Source organism: Bos grunniens, chromosome 17 (genome assembly GCF_055505025.1).
Source record: "Bos grunniens cultivar Pamir isolate PY7600 chromosome 17, Bosgru_T2T1.0, whole genome shotgun sequence".
Taxonomy (NCBI): domain Eukaryota; kingdom Metazoa; phylum Chordata; class Mammalia; order Artiodactyla; family Bovidae; genus Bos; species Bos grunniens.
The window spans coordinates 7,126,049-7,145,237 of NC_141181.1; the positions used below are offsets into that span (position 1 = coordinate 7,126,049).

At 35.5% G+C, this 19,189-nt stretch overlaps 1 protein-coding gene across 10 annotated transcripts in view; it reads left to right on the top strand.

Moving 5' to 3' along the window:
- Positions 1-19,189, top strand: part of LRBA (LPS responsive beige-like anchor protein) — a 758,928-nt gene that overhangs the window by 132,776 nt on the left and 606,963 nt on the right. For all 10 annotated transcript variants that reach the window (XM_086346372.1, XM_086346374.1, XM_086346378.1 and 7 more), the window contains exons 17-21: positions 5,456-5,548; positions 7,890-7,998; positions 8,384-8,465; positions 11,556-11,679; positions 11,982-12,174. In XM_086346372.1, the coding sequence (XP_086202498.1) occupies positions 5,456-5,548; positions 7,890-7,998; positions 8,384-8,465; positions 11,556-11,679; positions 11,982-12,174 (601 nt within the window). The remainder of the gene's footprint in view (positions 1-5,455; positions 5,549-7,889; positions 7,999-8,383; positions 8,466-11,555; positions 11,680-11,981; positions 12,175-19,189) is intronic.

The window sequence follows — 19,189 nt, forward strand, 5'->3', positions numbered from 1 at the left end:
TAAGTTTTTCTTGTACACACACCACTCAGGGATTAAGGTGAGAACTGGGTGATAATTCACATCTTCTTTAGAAAGACTTGATTGATCCTGTGGTCTGAGTTTGTCCCATACATTGCATCTCTTAGGTCAGTTTGTGGCTTTTGAAGGTTTTTACACAGGTCTTGCGGATTCTTCCCCTTTGTTTGCTCCTAGTTATTTAGGAGTCTCCTACCTTCTCTAGTCTGTGTGTGCTAAGTTGCTTCTGTTGTGTCCGCTCTTTGTGACCCAATAAAGGACAGAAATGGTATGGACTTAACAGAAACAGAAGATACTAAGAAGAGCTGGCAAGAAACACAGAAGGACTATACAGAAAAAATCGTCATTTTCCAGATAACCATGATGGTGTGATCACTCACCTAGAACCAGACATCCTGGAGTCCAAAATCAAGGGGGCCTTAGGAAGCATTACTACAAACAAAGCTAGTGGAGGTGATGGAATTCCAGTTGAGCTATTTCAAATCCTAAAAGATGATACTGTGAAAGTGCTGCACTCAATATGCCAGCAGATTTGGAAAACTCAGCAGAAGCCACAGGACTGGAAAAAGGTCAGTTTTCATCCAATCCCAAAGAAAGGCAATGCCAGAGAATGTTCAAACTACCTCACAGTTGCACTCATCTCGCACGCTAGCAAAGTAATGCTCAAAACTCTCCAAGCTAGGCTTCAGCAGTACATGAATTGAGGACTTCCAGATGTTCAAGCTGGATTTAGAAAAGGCAGAGGAACCAGAGATCAAATTGCCAACATCTGTTTAACCATCAAAAAAGCAAGAGAGTTCCAGAAAAACATCTACTTCTGCTTTATTGATTACGTCAAAGCCATTGACTGTGTAGATCACAACAAACTGTGGAAAATTCTTTAAGAGATGGAAATACCAGACCACCTGACCTGCCTCCTGAGAAGCCTGTATGTAAGTCAAGAAGCAACAGTTAGAACCAGACATGGAAGAACAGACTGGTTCCAAATTGGGAAGGGAGTTCATCAAGGCTGTATATTGTCACCCTGCTAATTTAACTTAATATGCAGAGTACCTCATGTGAAATGCTGGGCTGGATGAAGCACAAGCTGAAATCAAGATTGCCAGGAGAAATATCAATAACCTCAGATATGCAGATGATACCACTCTTAAGGCAGTAAGTGAAGAAGAACTGAAGAGCCTCTTGATGAAAATGAAAGAGGAGAGTGAAAAAGTTGGCTTAAAACTCAGCATTTAAAAAGTGAAGATCATGGCATCCGGTTACATCATTTCAATGCAAATAGATGGGGAAACAATGGAAACAGTGACAGACTATTTTTGGGGGCTCCAAAATCACTGCAGATGGTGACTGCTGCCATGAAATTAAAAGAACCTTGCTTCTTGGAAGGATAGCTGTGACCAACCTAGACAAAATATTAAAAAGCAGAGACATTATTTTGCCGACAAAGGTCCATCTAGTCAAAGCTATGGTTTTTTTCATTAGTCATGTATGGATGTGAGAGTTGGACCATAAAGAAGGCTGAGAGCTGAAGAATTGATGCTTTTGAACTGTGGTGTTGGAGAAGACTCTTGAGAGTCCCTTGGACTGCAAGGAAATCAAGCCAGTCAATCCTAAGGGAATTTCAGTCTTGAATATTCATTGGAAGGACTGATGCTGATGCTGAAGCTGAAACTCCAATACTTTGGCTACCCAATGTGAAGAACTGACTCATTGGAAAAGATTCTGTTGCTGGGAAAGATTGAAGGCAGGAAGAGAAAGGGATGACAGAGGGTGAGATGGTTGAATGTCGTCATCGATTCAGTGGACATGAGTTTGAGCAAGCTCCTGGAGTTGGTGATGAATAGGGAAGCCTGGCCTGCTGCAGTCCATGGGGTTGCAGAGTCACACACGACTGAGCAACTGAACTGAATTGGACTGTGGCCTACCAGGCTCCTCTGTCCAAGGGGAGTTTCCAGGCAAGAATACTGGAGTGGTTTTCCATATGCTTTTCCAGGCCTCTAGTCTGTAGGAACCCATTTTCTTAATTCCTGTAACCTGAAGGATCGTTTTTCTCACGATATTAGCTACTTAAACTTCTGAAAGAAAATTACTCTGAGATATAGACTGTGGGTCAGATTTACAAGAGAAAAGTAAAAATTCAGACTCTTACCTATAAAATGTGTAATGCCTAAGTATTAACTTCTCCACACCAATGCACCTACTTTTTTGTAGTCTTCAGAGTACTTGCAAAATTACTTTTCTATTTGTCTGTAGTTTTTAGTTCTGATACATAGGAAGAGAAGCTCTGTTGTCCTTACTCCATCTTGGTTGGTTGAATGTATATGTTCATCGTTACCCTGGCATTCAGAATATTTCACTGCTGTCAAAATCTTCTGTACTTTGCCTGTTCATCCTTCTCTCAGCACCCCCCCACCCACCAAACCCACAACCACTAATCTTTTTATTGTCTCCCTTGTTCTGCCTTTTCTAGAATGCCATATAGTTAGTATCATTTAGTATGTATTTTTTTCAATCTGAGGCTTTCAACCAAAAGGCTTTTCATAGCTTGATAGCTCATTTCTTGTAGGCCTGAATAATATTTCATTTGGTTGGATGTCTACAGTTTATTTATGCATTGATCAAGGACATCTTGGTTGCTTGCGAGTTTTTGCAGTTACATGTAAAGCTGGTATAAACATGCATATGTCAGTTTTCCCTGAAAATATGTTTTCAGTTCCTTTGGATAAGTACCACAGAGTGCAGTTGCTGGATTGTATGGTAAAAGTGTATTTAGTTTTGTAAGAAACTTCCAAACTGTCTTCCAGAGTGGCTATGCTTTCAGTTTCTTCTGAGGGTGATAATTTGTGTTGCTTCTCCCCCTCACCAGCATTTGGTGGTGTTTGGCCATTCTAATAGGTGTTTTATTTTTGTTTTCATTTGCATTTCCCTATGATGTGGAGCATCTTTTTGTATTCTTATTTGCCATCTGTGTATCTCCCTTGATGAAGTATCTATTAAGTCCTTTGGCTTGTTTATTGTTGGTATATAGGAAAGCAATTGACTTTGGATATCAATTTTGTATTTTTCAACCTTGCTATAATCGCTTCCTATTTCCATGATTTATTTTGTCAGTCAGTCCTAGATGTTCTTCGTAGGTGATCATGTCATCTGCAAACACGGATTGTGTTATATGTTCCTTCGCAGTCTGTACGTATATTTACTTTTCTTGCTTTACCACTTTAGGAAGAAAATTTGGTATGATATTGTAAAGGAATGGTGAGAAGGGACAGTCGTGCCTTTCACTTGATCTAAGTAGTAAAGTTTTGAATTTTTTTCCCATTGAGTGTGATGTTAGCTGTAGGTTTTTTGTAGATAGTCTTTATCAAGTTGAGAAAGTTAACCCTCTGTCCTTAGTTTATTTAGAGTTTTTAACATGAATGCCTGTTGGATTTGTAAAAATTTTTTTTTGATATAACTGATAACTTTGCTTATGTGTTTATGTGATGATTACCTTAATTGATTTTCAGATGTGAAACTATCCTTGTATACCCAGGATAAATCTCACTTGGTCATCGTATATACTTCTTATACTTTTTTGGATTTGATTTGCTGATGTTTTGTTGAGGATTTTTCATCTCTATTATGTGAGATATTTGTCTAATGTAAGATATTGGTCGTTTTCTTGCAGTGTTTTCTTCTGGTTTTGGTATAGGGTAATGGTGGCTCATAGAATGAGAGTAAGTTAGGAGTATTCCTTCTGCTTCTGTGCTCTGATGGAGCTGGTAGAGAACTGGTATAATTTCTTCCCCAAATGTTTAGTAGATTTTACCAGTGAAAATGGTTTGGTACTTTCAATTTTGGTGGTTATTCAGTATCTTTAGTAGATATAAGCCTATTCATATCTTTTATTTTTTCTTATGTATGTTTTGGCAGATGATGTCTTTCAAGGCATTGGCTTATTGCATGTAGGTTATAGAATTTGTGGGCGTAGAGTTCATAATATTCTTTTATATGGGCATGGCATCTGTAGTTATATCCCTCTTTTTATATGTGACATTAGTGAATTATGTCCTTTCTCTTTTTTTCTTAGCTTCCAAGGAAGCTTATTGATTTTATTGGTCTTTTTGAAGAATCAAGTTTTATTTTTATTGATTTTCTCCATTTTTTATTGATTCGTACTCCAGTGCTTATTGTTTTTCTTCTGCTTACTTTCAATTGAATTTTCTCATCCAGATGCCCTAGAGTAAAAGCTTAGGTTATTGATTTTAGATCTTTCTTCTTTTCTGTTAGAATATATGTATTCAGTGCTGTAAATTTTCCTGTAAGTGCTGCTTTTGCAACATCCCACAAATTTTTATAAGTTGTGCTTTCATTTTCGTTTAGTTGAAAATGTTTTTAATTTTTTGAGATTTCTTCCTTAACCCACCTTTTATTTAGAAGTATTTTGGTGTTTTGCAGTTATCTATTATTGATTTCTAGTTTAATTTCATGTGGTTTTGGAGCCGGTGTTATGTAATCTCCAGTCTTTATATTTGTTGTTTATGTGTTTTTATGGTCCTGGATGTGGTCTATTTGGTGAATGTTCTGTGTGAGCTGAAGAAAAGTGTGTGTTTCTACTGTTGTACAAGCAAGTAGCACGTGTGTGTGTGGTCAGTTGTGTCCAGCTCCTGGCAACTGCATGAACTGGAGTCCTCCCGGCCCCTCCACAAATGTTTCCAGGCAGGAACATTGTAGTGGGTTGCCGTTTCCCTCCAGGTCATCTGTCACAGGAATCTAACCCGCGCCTCTCGCATCTCCTGAACTGGCAGTCGGGTTCTTTACCACCGGGTCACCTGGGTAGCCTGGAAGTAGTGCATAGATATCAGTGACATCCAGTTGTTTGATGCTATTTTTGAGATTAACTATGTGCTTACTGATTTTCTGCCTGCTGGGTCTGTCTTTTTCTGAGAAAGGGATTTTGAAATCTCCCACTATGATAATGGATTAACTGTTTCTCCTTGCACTTCTGTAAGTTTTGCCTTATGTACCTTTAGGCTCTGTAGCTAGGTACATGCACGTTAAGGACTGTTAGGTCATATTGGAGAATTGACCTGTTTATCATGATATAATGTCCTTCTTTATCCCCGGTAACTTTCCATACTTTGAAATCTGTCTGAAATTAATGTAGTTACTCTTATTTTTGATTAGTTATTAAGATGGTATATTTTTGTCCATTCAATTACTTACCTGTATATATTTTTATATTTAAAGTGGGTTTCTTGAAGAGAACATATAGTTGATAAGCAAATTTTTAAATGTTAGAAATGTGTATTAAATTCACTCATATCTTACTTGAAGATAGGTTTATAAATGTGTGACTAAGGTTTATAATTGTGTGACTATATGAAAAAATATGCATATATAAGATATTTACTTTTGAAAGATACTCATAGTAATTTGTTTTAAATTTTAATTTATTCAGTGTTATCTATAAACTTCTGGCATCAACAAGTGAAGGAATCAGAGTACAGGCTCTCAAGGCAATGGGCTATTTTTTAAAACACCTGGCCCCAAAGTGAGTATGCATGAAATCTAAAATGGACTGTTGCATATTACATATCAGTTTTATAAATCTTTGGGATAGTATTTACGTGTGGTCCCTCTAGTCTGTTTTTTATTTATTTTTATTCATAAAATTCTATATAAGTTTAGTCCTCTTTCTACATATTAAAAATAAAGTAGGGAACAGGAGTATATTGTTTCTGTTTCTATTTTAATTTTTCTGCATTTTGTTCACTATGAGAATACATTTGTGTAAGTTGAATTCTAAGTAAATCTAGGTGAGGACTTCTTTCAGGGGGCTTGATCACCATTTGCTTCATCTGTAGTATATAGCTAGCAGAATTAACTTGGGTATTTGTCACATACTGTATTCTGTTATATATATAACTAAAAACTGAAACCTGCATGCTTCTTTTCTTAACTGAATGCAGACGTTCTTGTCCTACCTATTGTTCCTTATACCAGAATTGGTTTATTATAAAAATTAACAGTTTTGGTGGTAGAAAAGTATTGCTAACTTTGTAGTCTGTGTTGAATCCAGCTGGCTGACTGTACATAAGGTTACATTGGAACACAGCCACAATCATTTATTTGTTTATTATCTATGGCTGTTTATACAGCAGCAGTGTTGAGTTATTGCTGCAGAGAGCATGGTACACAAAACTGTAAATTTATACTATCCAGCCATTTGGAGAAAACATTTGACAAAGCCAGGGGTAGAATTAAGTTTGTAATCCTTCAGTTTCTTAGTTTCTGCTTGAAAGTTTAATTTTAGTATGTTTACCTTCACAGTGTTCCTTTAAAAATTCTCTTGCATGTCTTCTACCTTTTCTTTCACATTGTTTTTCTACTTATTTGGCTTTAGATGATTATTCATGGTAGCTGCCAGTTAGTAAAAAATTGCTGTGAAGATTTGGCTTTAGATTATTATTCATGGTTCAATTCAGTTCAATTCAGTCTCTCAGTCGTGTCCGACTCTTTGCAACCCCATGGACTGAAGCACGCCAGGCCTCCGAGTCCATCGCCAACTCCCGGAGTTTACTCAAACTCATGTCGTTGAGTCAAGCTGTCATTTAACCATCTCATCGTCTGTCGTCCCCTTCTCCTCCTGCCTTCAATCTTTCCCAACATCAGGATCTTTTCTAATGACTCAGTTCTTCTCATCAGGTGGCCAAAGTATTGGAGTTTCAGCTTCAGCATCAGTCCTTCCAATGAATATTCAGGAGTGATTTCCTTTAGGATGGACTGGTTGGATCTCCTTGCAGTCCAAGGGACTCTCAAGAGTCTTCTCCAACACCACAGTTCAAAAGCATCAATTCTTTGGTCTCATAGTCTCATGTATAGTTGGATCTATACATGACTCTCAGATCTATACATGACTACTGAAAAAACCATAGCTTTGACTATACAGACCTTTGTTGGCAAAGTAATGTTCAGCATTCAAAAGACGAAGGGCATGGCATCCAGTCCCATCACTTCATGGCAATTAGATGGGGATACAGTGGAAACAGTGAGAGACTTTATTTTCTTTGGCTCGAAAATCACTGCAGATGGTGACTGCAGCCATGAAATTAAAAGACACTTGCTCCTTGGAAGAAAAGCTATGACCAACCTAGACAGCATATTAAAAAGCCGACAAAGGTTTGACTAGTCAGAGCTATGATATTTCCATTAGTCATGTATAGATATGAGAGTTGGACCATAAAGAAAAATGGATGCCAAAGAATTGATGCTTTTGTACTGTGGTGTTGGAGAAGACTCTTGAGAGTCCCTTGGACTGCAAGGAGATCCAACCAGTCCATCCTAAAGGAAATCAGTCCTGAGTGTTCATTGGAAGGACTGATGCTGAAGCTGATACTCCAATACTTTGGCCACCTGATGCGAAGAACTGACTCATTGGAAAAGACCCTGATGTTGGGAAAGATTGAGGGCAGGAGGAGAAGGGGACAACAGAGGATGAGATGGTTGGATGGTATCACTAACTCGATGGACACGAGTTTGAGCAAGCTCTGGGAGTTGGTGATGGACAGGTAAGCCTGGCGTGCTGCAATCCATGGGGTTGCAAAGAGTCAGACATGAGTGAGGGGCTGAATCAAACTATGAAGATTTTGGTGATGATTTTTGCTGTGCTGTGGCATGACCAGTCGTATTTTTTTAAATTTTAGTTGTTCCCATATTGTAGTTTGTATTTCTGTACTTAAAAGATTTTGTGGCCTTGTAAGTTCTAGGTTGAAGGAAATTGGGGGCATTATTGAGCTGGAATTTGTTACTTTTGTGAAAAACATTTTTATGTCTCCTTCATCAAGTAAATAGTAAAACTTTGCATTTGATTTTTTTTTTCTGTGTAATTGCAGAAGAAAAGCTGAAGTCATGCTTGGACATGGGTTGTTTTCATTGTTAGCTGAAAGACTCATGCTTCAGACAAATTTAATCACAATGACAACGTATAACGTCTTATTTGAGGTAGGAATGCAGTGAGCATTTAATCTTAACTAATTTTTAGCGAAAAATACCTATGTAATTGAGTTGACTAATGTGTAGATGAAATAAAAGCATTTAGGTTTGATGTATGATTTTGAAACTAGTTATTTAAAGACACACTGCTAAAAAAAAAATAAAAAAAAATAAAGACACACTGCTATATCTTAATCTGTTAGTCTGTGAGTTATTAAACAGTGTGGACATCTCTGTTTAAGTATTTTCTCCATTGTATTGACTATTTGGTGTCTCATTTTATAATTACTTTTAAATAGGGTTATAATGTTGATTAGTGTTGTACTTAAAGTTCATTAATAGTAATAGTGACATAGTGATTATGCTAATCCAATCTGGTCTTTCATTTCTGTAGATTCTCATAGAACAGATTTGCACTCAAGTGATACATAAACAACATCCAGATCCTGATTCTTCAGTAAAGATACAGAATCCTCGTATGTATTTAATATACTTTGTTTTTGATATTTGTTTTTTGTTTTTCAAGATTTATTGTTATATAGCTGACATACAACGTCGTGTAATTTCAAGGTGTACAGTGTAATGAGTTGATACACGTTGTGAAATGATTACCACAGTAACGTTAGTGAGCACATCCATGGCTCTACGTGGTTTTAATTTTTTGTGTTACACGTGGTGAATACCCTTAGCACTTTCAAACGCATAAAGCAGTATTGTTATCTGTTGTCTCCAGGTTAAAGATTACATCCATGGAACTTATTCACCTTGTAACTGGAAGCTTCTAGTTTTTGAGCGCCTTCACCCATTTCTCCCGTTCCCTTCCTTTTAACTTGTTTTTTATAAGTACATCTTGTTACCAAATGGAAAGGCACTGAAGAACCTAAAGTTGATATTGTTGGAAACACATTGTTTAGATAACATTTCATTATGGACATTAATAGTAGTTTTGTTTGTGTTTGATGTTGACTATAATTTCAAATTTACCTTAGGTCATGGGGAAATGTTTATATACAGATTTTCAAGAATTATATGCATAAGATCTATGTTCAGATTTTTGGTAAAGTTTTGACTGTACTATTTAGGTGATGACAGGCTAAGTTACATGGACCATGAAGGTGGCTTTCTTTTTAAATTCCTGTCAAGAATACGAAGTGTGGAATTGAAAAATATCTGTCTTCTTAATTGTTTAAGAACTTAGTCTTGGTTAATAATCTTTTCTTTTGATATTTAGAATTCTTAAGGACTTATAAAATGTGTACATTTCTCATCTTGCTTTTTAAGATTAGTGATATTAAAACAACTGGTTTGTGGAATTTATAAATTAAATTACTTTTTGTGTGATGAGTTGTGTTCATGTTTGTGATACTGTTTCAGTACTAATTTTAAAAACACATGTCATGTGTGTGTTTAATTTTTCTTAGCCTCCAAATAATTGTGATATCATTATTTTATAGAGTAAAAAAGGAAAAAATACCTCGATTATATTGTTGTTGTTCATTTGCTCAGTCATGTCCAACTCTTTGCAACCCATGGACTGCACATGCTACCTTTCCTGTCCTTCACTATCTGCTGGAGCTTGCTCAGACTCATGTCCATCTAGTCGGTGATGCCATCCAACCATCTCATCCTCTGTCATCCCCTTCTCCTCCTGGCTTCAGTCTTCCCCAGCATCACGGTCTTTTCTAATGAGCCGACCTTTCACATTAGGTGGCCAAAGTGTTGGAGTTTCAGCTTCAGTATCAGTCCTGCCAGTGACTTTTCAGGCTTGATTTCTTTTGGGTTGTATTAATCTGATCTGCTTGCTGTCCAGGGGATTCTCAAGAGTGTTTTACAGCACCGAAGTTTGAAAGCATCTGATCTTCAGCACTCGCCTTCTTTATGGTCTAGCTCTCATATCTATACATGACTACTGGAAAAACCATAGCTTTGACTATAAGGACATTTGTTGGCAAAGTGGTGGTGTCTTTGTTTTTTTAAAATGCTGTCTAGGTTGGTCATAGCTTTTCTTCCAAGGAGCAAGCGTCTTTTAATTTCATGGCTGCGGTCACCATCCACAGTGATTTTGGAGCCCAAGAAAATAAAGTCTGTCACTGTTTCTTTTTTTTCCTTATCTTTTTGCTTTGAAGTGATGGAATTGGATGCCATAATCTTTGTTTTTGAATGTTTAGTTTTATTTTATTTTTAAACTTTACAATATTGTATTGGTTTTGCCATATATCAACATGTTTAGTTTTAAACCAGCTTTTTCACTCTCCTCTTTCACTTTCATCAAGAGATTCTTTAGTTCCTCTTCTGCCACAGTGGTGGTATCATCTGTATATCTAAGATTATTGATATTTCTTTAGGCAATCTTGATTCTAGCTTGTGCTTCATCCAACCTTGATAATATATATAATATAAAATATATTTTATGTAGTTATGGGAAAGATGACTTATTGAAGTAAGAACTTTAAATATATTGTCTGTGTAATATATTAGCAGAAAAGATAATCTGTACACTGTGGTATTTAAAAAATGGTATGTCTGCTTTTCAGTATTAACAGCTAAGTGATTTTGGGGTACATTAATTTATCCAAATGGGTAAATAATAGTATCTCTACAATCCGGATGATAATAGTATCTAGTTATCATTTTGTGAGGATTATATGTATTAATATCTGTATTTTCTAAAAAAGTGTCTCACAGTAGTATATCCTCAAAGTTAGTGGATATTATTGTCATGGTAATCATTGTTCAGGTAGACTTCGTCATTAGAAGAATTCAAAAATTGTCATTAAGTTTATGATAAAATATCTTTTATTTGATATTTTGAACTTTTTGCTTTAGAAACACCAAAAATCTTGGCCAATTGCAGGTTTAGAATTCCTCAATTTTTATTTGTGTAAAACTTTGGGATATTATTATTTGATCATTCTACTTTGATTTTTATATATTTTAAGCATTCCTTTTCTTAAAATTTATAGTACAAATTTAGTCAATATTTAAGAGTATTATAGGAACAGTTTTATTTATTTAGGGTTTTTAGTAGGTTTTAATTTAGTTTTCATATTTTTGTGTCTAATTTTACTTTTAGAATTATGGAAGAAAATCTTGATAGCTTCTAAAATTCACAATGATAAAGGATAAAGTATGTGCCTATTATACATATTGTTGAAGAAGCTGAGAATTCTTTTTTTCTGAGATTTTGATTTTATATATATGTTTTGAGTATTTAAAAAAAATTTAAATATGTATATTTTAAGATCAACTTTATTATCTGGCAGAGATTATGGAGAGGTGTCAGCAGTCATTTAATTCATTTATAATTTAATTTGATTTACTACAAAGTTTTAAAATTTAAGTATTCTGTCTAATGATGAAAATAAAAAATTCCTTTCTTGTTTATATATGATTTCTAGTGAATGTTTTGACAGTCTTGTCCACAGATAATTTTTTTTATAATACAGAAGAGGATATTTTAGGTAGACCTTTATGTCAGGGAAATAAAATTGAAATATACTGATGATCTTGCATCATGAATTTTTTGTAACGTTGTGGTTTTTACTAATTTATGAATTGTCTTACAGAGATACTAAAAGTAATTGCAACGCTACTTCGAAATTCTGTGCAGTGCCCAGAGAGTATGGAAGTTCGCAGAGCATTTCTTTCTGACATGATTAAACTTTTTAATAACAGTAGAGAGAATAGAAGGTAAGCAGGATCAGTTACCTTTTATTTGCAGTGTTCAAGTCTAGCTTTGAATGAGCCTATATTTTCTAGGACAAATTGCTTTAAATACTATGAAATGAACTTTCTGTATGCTTTTTCATTAAAGTAGTACAAGTAATATACCATACAGTTACTTGAACTTTCAATACCTCATTGTTTTTAATTGTTTTGTATACATAATAAAGCTGGTTGTTTTGTTCATTTTGTTTTAAAGTTTTACGTTTTTAGAATTCTTTCAGTTGATTTACTTTTTAAATAATTCGGTGTCCTCTTAATATTTTCAGGAGTTTGCTACAGTGTTCTGTGTGGCAAGAGTGGATGCTTTCTCTCTGCTATTTTAATCCTAAGAATTCAGATGAACAAAAGATAACAGAAATGGTATATGCCATATTCCGAATCCTACTTTACCATGCAATCAAATATGAGTGGGGTGGCTGGCGTGTGTGGGTAGACACTTTATCAATCACACATTCAAAGGTAAGTTTTTTTAAATGACAGTATATTTTAGAATTTTAAATGTTTGTAATTTTGATTCTCTAACAAAATTTTATACACTTAAAATGAAGTCAAAAAGGCAGATTACACTTTGGAAGTGTAGTGAACAACTGAAACAAGGAATAACTAATAAGAAAGGTAGACTGTTTCTAAGTTCCTCAGAATGTTTTTTTTTTTTTAATGTCATTGTTATGTGTGCTTAGGAAAGTGAAACCTTGTAACACAGCATAGGAATTTGTATTTTCTTTTTTTCTTTCTTTTTTAAATTTTTATTATAATTTTTTTTTACTTTATAATATTGTATTGGTCTAGCCATACATCAGCATGAATCCGCCACGGGTGTACACGTGTTCCCAATCCTGAACCCCCTCCCACCTCCCTCCCCATTCCATTTTCAAGTAGCCATTTTCAAGATACAGTTTTCCGAATTTTACAGGACTTTAAACCTTTTTGAACACAAGGTGGCGCACAATATTCAAAGATGAGAATTACTGTAGTAATATAAGGTGGTTGAGTAAACAAAAAGCTCTGGCTAATTTTGCTTTTGCTCATATGTTATATTCTGTTAAAATATTTGTTTGAAAATCTACTACTCTTTCTTAAAATAAAAACACCTTAATCCAGTGTTACTCATTTATATATAGCTTTTGTTTAAAAATATCAATGAAATGTCCTAGATATATAAAAAGTTAGAAGGACTAAGGTACCTACCATGTTTATGAAAGTGGGTTCTCCATCCCAGTTGCTTTGTCTACCATTTTCAGCCCCTCTTCTCTCCCCCTCACCTGAATTTGGGGCTTTCATTATTTCTGTGTCTTATGTGTATTTTTAATTACACACACGCATACCACACTGGATAATTTTATTTTTCATATGTGTACTTAATATAGATAATGGTATTGTATGAAATATGTTTTTTGATAACTTGCTATTTTTACTTATCACTGTTTGAGATCCATTCATGTTGACCAGGGTCGTCGTGTCCTTTTTCTCAGTTGTGTGTATTCCATGGTATAACTTCATCTGTTTATCATTTTGATGAGAACTTTTGATATATTTTGTATACATGAGAAAGTTTCTTTCTAGAATTGGAATTGCTAATTTGTAAGATGCAGATGTGGAACATCACAAGATTTACAGTTCTTTTCCAAAGTAGTGTATCAGTTTATATTCTTGCCAGTGATGTATAAATACTCATGTCTTCATATCACCTTATCACTTGTTATGGCTGGAGTTTAAAAAATTCCAAATATGATGAATTTTAAATGCTGTGTTTCCCTAATTTTAATTTGCACTTTTTTTGTTTTGTGGAAGTTCTTCATGTATTCTTGGTCTTAATCCTTTGCTACCTATATTATTTATGAATGTCTTCTGTCAATTTGTTGCTTTTCTTGTTATGTTTGGTGTTTTATGTTTGTGTCTTCTGAGGAAATTTTAAATTTCAAATAATATTCAGTTAAATATTCAAATGCAAATTCAGTTAAATTTATTATCTTTTCACTGTTTATAATAGCCAAGACATGGAAGCAACCTAGATGTCCATCAGCAGATGAATGGATAAGAAAGCTGTGGTACATATACACAATGGAGTATTACTCAGCCATTAAAAAGAATACATTTGAATCAGTTCTAATGAGGTGGATGAAACTGGAGCCTATTATACAGAGTGAAGTAAGCCAGAAGGAAAAACATAAATACAGTATACTAACGCACATATATGGAATTTAGAAAGAGGGTAACAATAACCCGGTGTACGAGACAGCAAAAGAGACACTGATGTATAGAACAGTCTTAAGGACTCTGTGGGAGAGGGAGAGGGTGGGAAGATTTGGGAGAATGGCAATGAAACATGTAAAATATCATGTAGGAAACGAGTCGCCAGTCCAGGTTCGATGCACGATGCTGGATGCTTGGGGCTGGTGCACTAGGACGGCCCAGAGGGATGGTATGGGGAGGGAGGAGGGAGGAGGGTTCGGGATGGGGAACACATGTATACCTGTGGCGGATTCATTTTGATATTTGGCAAAACTAATACAATTATGTAAAGTTAAAAAAAAAATTTATTAGCTTTTATTATGTTTTATATATCTTATTTAGGAACTGTATATATATCCAGAAGTAATACAATTAGCAAATATTAATATTATAAATTGACTAGAAGGATAAAGAAAAGAAGTGATAAATGTAGTATATCTTTATTTTTAATTCAATTGTTTTTGTGTGTGTGGTAACTTTAATAATTATTTATTTACATTTGGCTGCATCGGGTCTTAGTCTCTGCATGCAGGATCTCCATTCTGTCATGCAGGATCTTCCCTTGTGGTGCATGGTCTCCCTAGTTGCAGTGCATGGGCTTAGTTGCTCTGCGGCTTGTGGGATCTTGTTCCCTAATCAGGGATTGAACCTGCATCCCCTGTACTGCAAGGCGGATTCTTTACCATTGGACCACCAGGGAAGTCCCTGGTATATCTTTAAATGTTTTATTTTATTGACTATCATAGTTACTGCTCTGGAATGTTTTGCCCATCTATTGGAATATGGGCTTCTCTCATACCTCAGTTGGTAAAGAATCTGCCTGCAATGCTGGAGACCCGGGTTCAATTCCGGGGTTGGGAAGGTCCCCTGGAGAAGGAAATGGCAACCCACTCCAGTATTCTTGCCTGGAGAATCCCTTGGACAGAGGAGCCTGGCAGGCTACAGTCCATGGGGTCTCAAAGAGTTGGGCACGACTTAGCATCCAAACTACATTGGAATATGTTGTCATTTCTTAAATATATGTTCTTGAGTGTTTGTATAACTTCAGCTATTTGAAGTACTTAGAAGTTGTTATTAATTCTGTTTCCTCTCTCTTAAATGAAAGATGTGTTGCTATAGTAAGGATTTACAAAAGTATCTTAGATTAGCCACAATCTGTGAATAATCCAGTGGTAAATGAGGCAGAGATGTGATTTTCAAAAATGGCTTTGTTTTAGTCTCTGCATTTTTAAGCTAATCAGTTTAGTGAAAGGCATTCTTCAAAGAATTGTGGCCTAAGGGCCAAATCTGGCCTGACCTGTTTCTGTCAATAAATTTTTATTGAAACACAGCCATTTGCATTTATTTATGTATTTTGTATGACTGCTTCCATGCTACAAGTATTGAGTATTTGTGACAGAGACTTTTTTTGCCCCCATGCCTAAAGTATTTGTTATTTGGCACTTTACAGAAACGCTTTGCCACCTCTTCTCTGAGTTATTTCAGTTTGTGCTGGTACCCCGCTATTCTGATGTCTGTTTTAGTGAGCTATCGCAGTCTGGTCTGATTTTCTCCTAGTAGTGTTTTGCCCTTTACTACTTCATGAGAAAAATAGGGTTAAGTTTAGATCTCACCTAATTTGGATTAGATTTCAAATATATCTGGGAGAATTCTTATTTAGAAAAGTGTGATGTGAATTAGATTTTAATAATTTTATACCTATTCCCTGTTAATTCAGCACTTTTGTATACACTTTAGTTTGTCATGTCCTTAGGAAGAATGGCTAAAGGAATGTAATCTTCAGAGCAGTAATTCTTGAAGTACTATCTGAAGACCTTGGGAGCCCAGGAGACCATTTCAGGGAGTGGAGGGGTCCACCTTTTCTAGCTGCATATCTAGTTAGAAGGTGGATTTTTCTTCATGTACCGCAATCGAAACAATATAATGCAACAGACTCAATACAAAAGCAGATATTAGAGTGTAGGTATTTTCTATTATGCCAGAATGAAAGAGGTTTGCAAAAATAATAGGAAATGAAATTTGTGAAATAATAGCACTCTTCTCATTTTTATTATTGCTTTGAAAAATGCCATCTATATTAATATTAATATTTTCAAAAGAAATCAATATTTGTAAAATTTCTTAGCTTTAATTTCTAATGTGGTAATTAGTAATAGGGGCTTCCCTCATGGCTTAGCTGGTAAAGAATCTGCCTGCAATGTGGGAGATCTGGGTTTGATCCCTGGTTTGGAAAGTTCCCCTGGAGAAGGGAAAGGCTACCCACTCCAGCTTTGTGGCCTGGAGAATTCCATGGACTGGAGAATTCCTGGAGAATTTAGTCCGTGGGGGTCACAAAGAGTTAGACACAACTGAAGACATGCCCCATATAAATAAATACTTTGGATCCTTAGACCAAAATGCTTGAGAAGTGCCAAATCATTGACTGTTTAGGGCCAGTAGCCTAGTCTCTTAGTTATTTTCTATCTACAAAACAAAAGGGGTGTAATAGAAGATATCTCTGACACCTTAGCTTTTGAGTGTTTATAGTTAAATATTTATGTCCAGTCACCAGTCTATTTGTGTGAGTAATGAAGATAACATGGACTTTGCAGATAGGCTGGTCCTGGGTTTGAATTCTGATTTATAGTAATTTATAGTTTGTAAACTCAGGAAAGTTTCTAAAATTTCTTAACCACCAGTGTTAGTCTAGAAATGGTAAAAGTGTTAATTAATGTGTTTATCTGACTTTAGGAGTTAATGAGTGAAATCACAGCAAATGAAATTAAATGACTGTTTTCCTTTGTTATAGGTCTATCATTCCTCCTGTTAATCCTTTTGTGCTGACTCTTAATGCTAGCTGATTAGTTATGCCCTTATCACTTCATATTTGATATAAATACACATTTTTAAAAATTTTCTTTTCAAATGAGTTAATTACATCCAAAATAATTTGTGTGGCATATATGCTATGAAGTGTTATAAAGGAAGAATTGTGACTACCTGACTTAAAAACATGTTGCATGGTTCAACCTGTCCATCCCCCACCTGTCCTCATTTCCTTCTTGAAAAGTTAAAAAAAAATGTATTCCTAAATAACATAACCTCTTATATTGCCTATTTTTATATTTTATGAAAGTGACATTGTACTGTGTGAACTCTTCTGTTACTTATTTTTCTCATCAAACCTTTTGTTTCTAAGAATCTTTTTTATTCTTAATAAATACATAAATTTTAAAAAAGAATTAATCAGAGTCATTAGCATGGGACAGAGTTGATTGAAGCCAGGGATGGGCAATCCTTGGGCCAAATCTTGCTCATTGGGTGCTTTTGTAAATAAAGTTTGATTGGAACATACAGAAAAATCTTTTTTATTCTTACATATAGCTTTCTTTCATTCATTTTCACTGCTGTGAATAAGTCAGGTGCTCAAAGGCAAAGGCTTTAATAGAGGTGTCATTTTCAAGCTTCATGTAACTGTTGTTCACAGTAACAAGTCTATTGGGATGAGTTATATGTGTTTACATACATGTGCGCACATGTCCACCTATTCCCCCACGCCTGAAACAGAGCTTGATGCTATGAGACAGTGTTCACTCTTACTAAATGTTGGTATGGAGTGATAAACTCTTATATTTAAAGTTTTTGATGATGGAAATTCCTTAGTTGTCCTGGAGTTAGGACTCTGTGCTTTCATTGCTGGTCGTGAAATCCCTGTTCAATCCCTGGTCTGAGAACTAAGATCCTGAAAGCCGTGCGGTGGAACCCCTCCTCCGCACCCCCCTTCCCACCCGCCGGGCAAAAATGCTGATGACGCCTCAATAAATTGATTCCATGATCCACCCAAAGCTCTGCTCTAGGACTTATTAGTAGGAAAAGAGTTGCTTTATCTTCTAACTTTTGATGCTGTCATAAGTAATATTCTATCTTCTAACTTTTGATGCTGTTAGATTTCTTATTTTTGCAGGGTTTTGTCTTTTCCCTGCTTTGAAATTTTTCTCTTTCTTAATGACTTGTAGTAATTTATGCATGTCTGAGTTACTTCTCCTGTGGATAGTTCTAATGGTCAGTGGCCTGAGGTGTTTGTTATTTTCCTCTAGGTTTATTGTTCTCAAAATAACTTGTTTAAAAATAATGTTATTCCCCTCCATCAGCACTGTCCTAATCTTCTTAGAAAAGCAAATGATTTCTACCTAATTTTTTACTATTTCCCATGAAAAAAGCATTTCCTACCTCATCTTACTCTGTTCACTTGAGGAAAATATCTACTCTGACTGTACCGGTTCTACTCACTTTAAAATATATCAAGCTTTCTTAGGTCTCCATTTTTGTTTACTTGTGGCATGAACTTTGTGCTCCTTTATACTTAACCAAATCCTTTATATGTTTAAGGATGTAAAGCTAGCTAAAAAAAATTAGAGATACCAAGGGAACATTTCATGCAAAGATGGGCACAATAAAGGACAGAAATGGTATGGACCTAACAGAAACAGAAGACATTAAGAAGAAGTGATAAGAATACACAGAAGAACTGTACAAAAAAGATCTTTATGAGCCAGATAATCACAATGGTGTGATCACTCACCTAGAGCCAGACATCCTGGAATGCGAAGTCAAATGGGCCTCAGGAAGCATCACTAGGAACAAAGCTAGTTGAGGTGATGGAATTCCAGCTGAGATATTTCAAATCCTAAAAGATGATGCTGTGAAAGTGCTGCACTCAATATGCCAGCAAATTTGGAAAACTCCCTAGTGGCCACGGAACTGGAAAAGGTCAGTTTTCATTCCAATCCAAAAGAAAGGCAATGCCAAAGAATGCTCAAACTACTGCACAATTGCACTCATATCACATGCTAGTAAAGTAATGCTCAAAATTCTTCAAGCTAGACTTCAGCAGTACATGAATTGAGAACTTCCAGATGTTCAAGCTGGATTTAGAAAAAGCAGAGGAACCAGAGATCAAATTGCCAACATCCACTGGATCATCGAAAAAGCAAGAGAGTTCCAGAAAAACATCTGCTTCATTGACTACGCTAAAGCCTTTGACTGTGTGGAACACAGCAAACTGTGGAAAATTCTTCAAGAGATAGGAATACCAGACTACGTTACCTGCCTCCTGAGAAAACTGTATGCAGGGCAAGAAACTACAGTTAGAACCAGACTTGGAACAACAGACTGGTTCCAAATTGGGAAAGGAGTACATCACAACTGTATATTGTCACCCTGCTTGTTTAGTTTAATATGCAGAGTACATCGTGCAAAATAC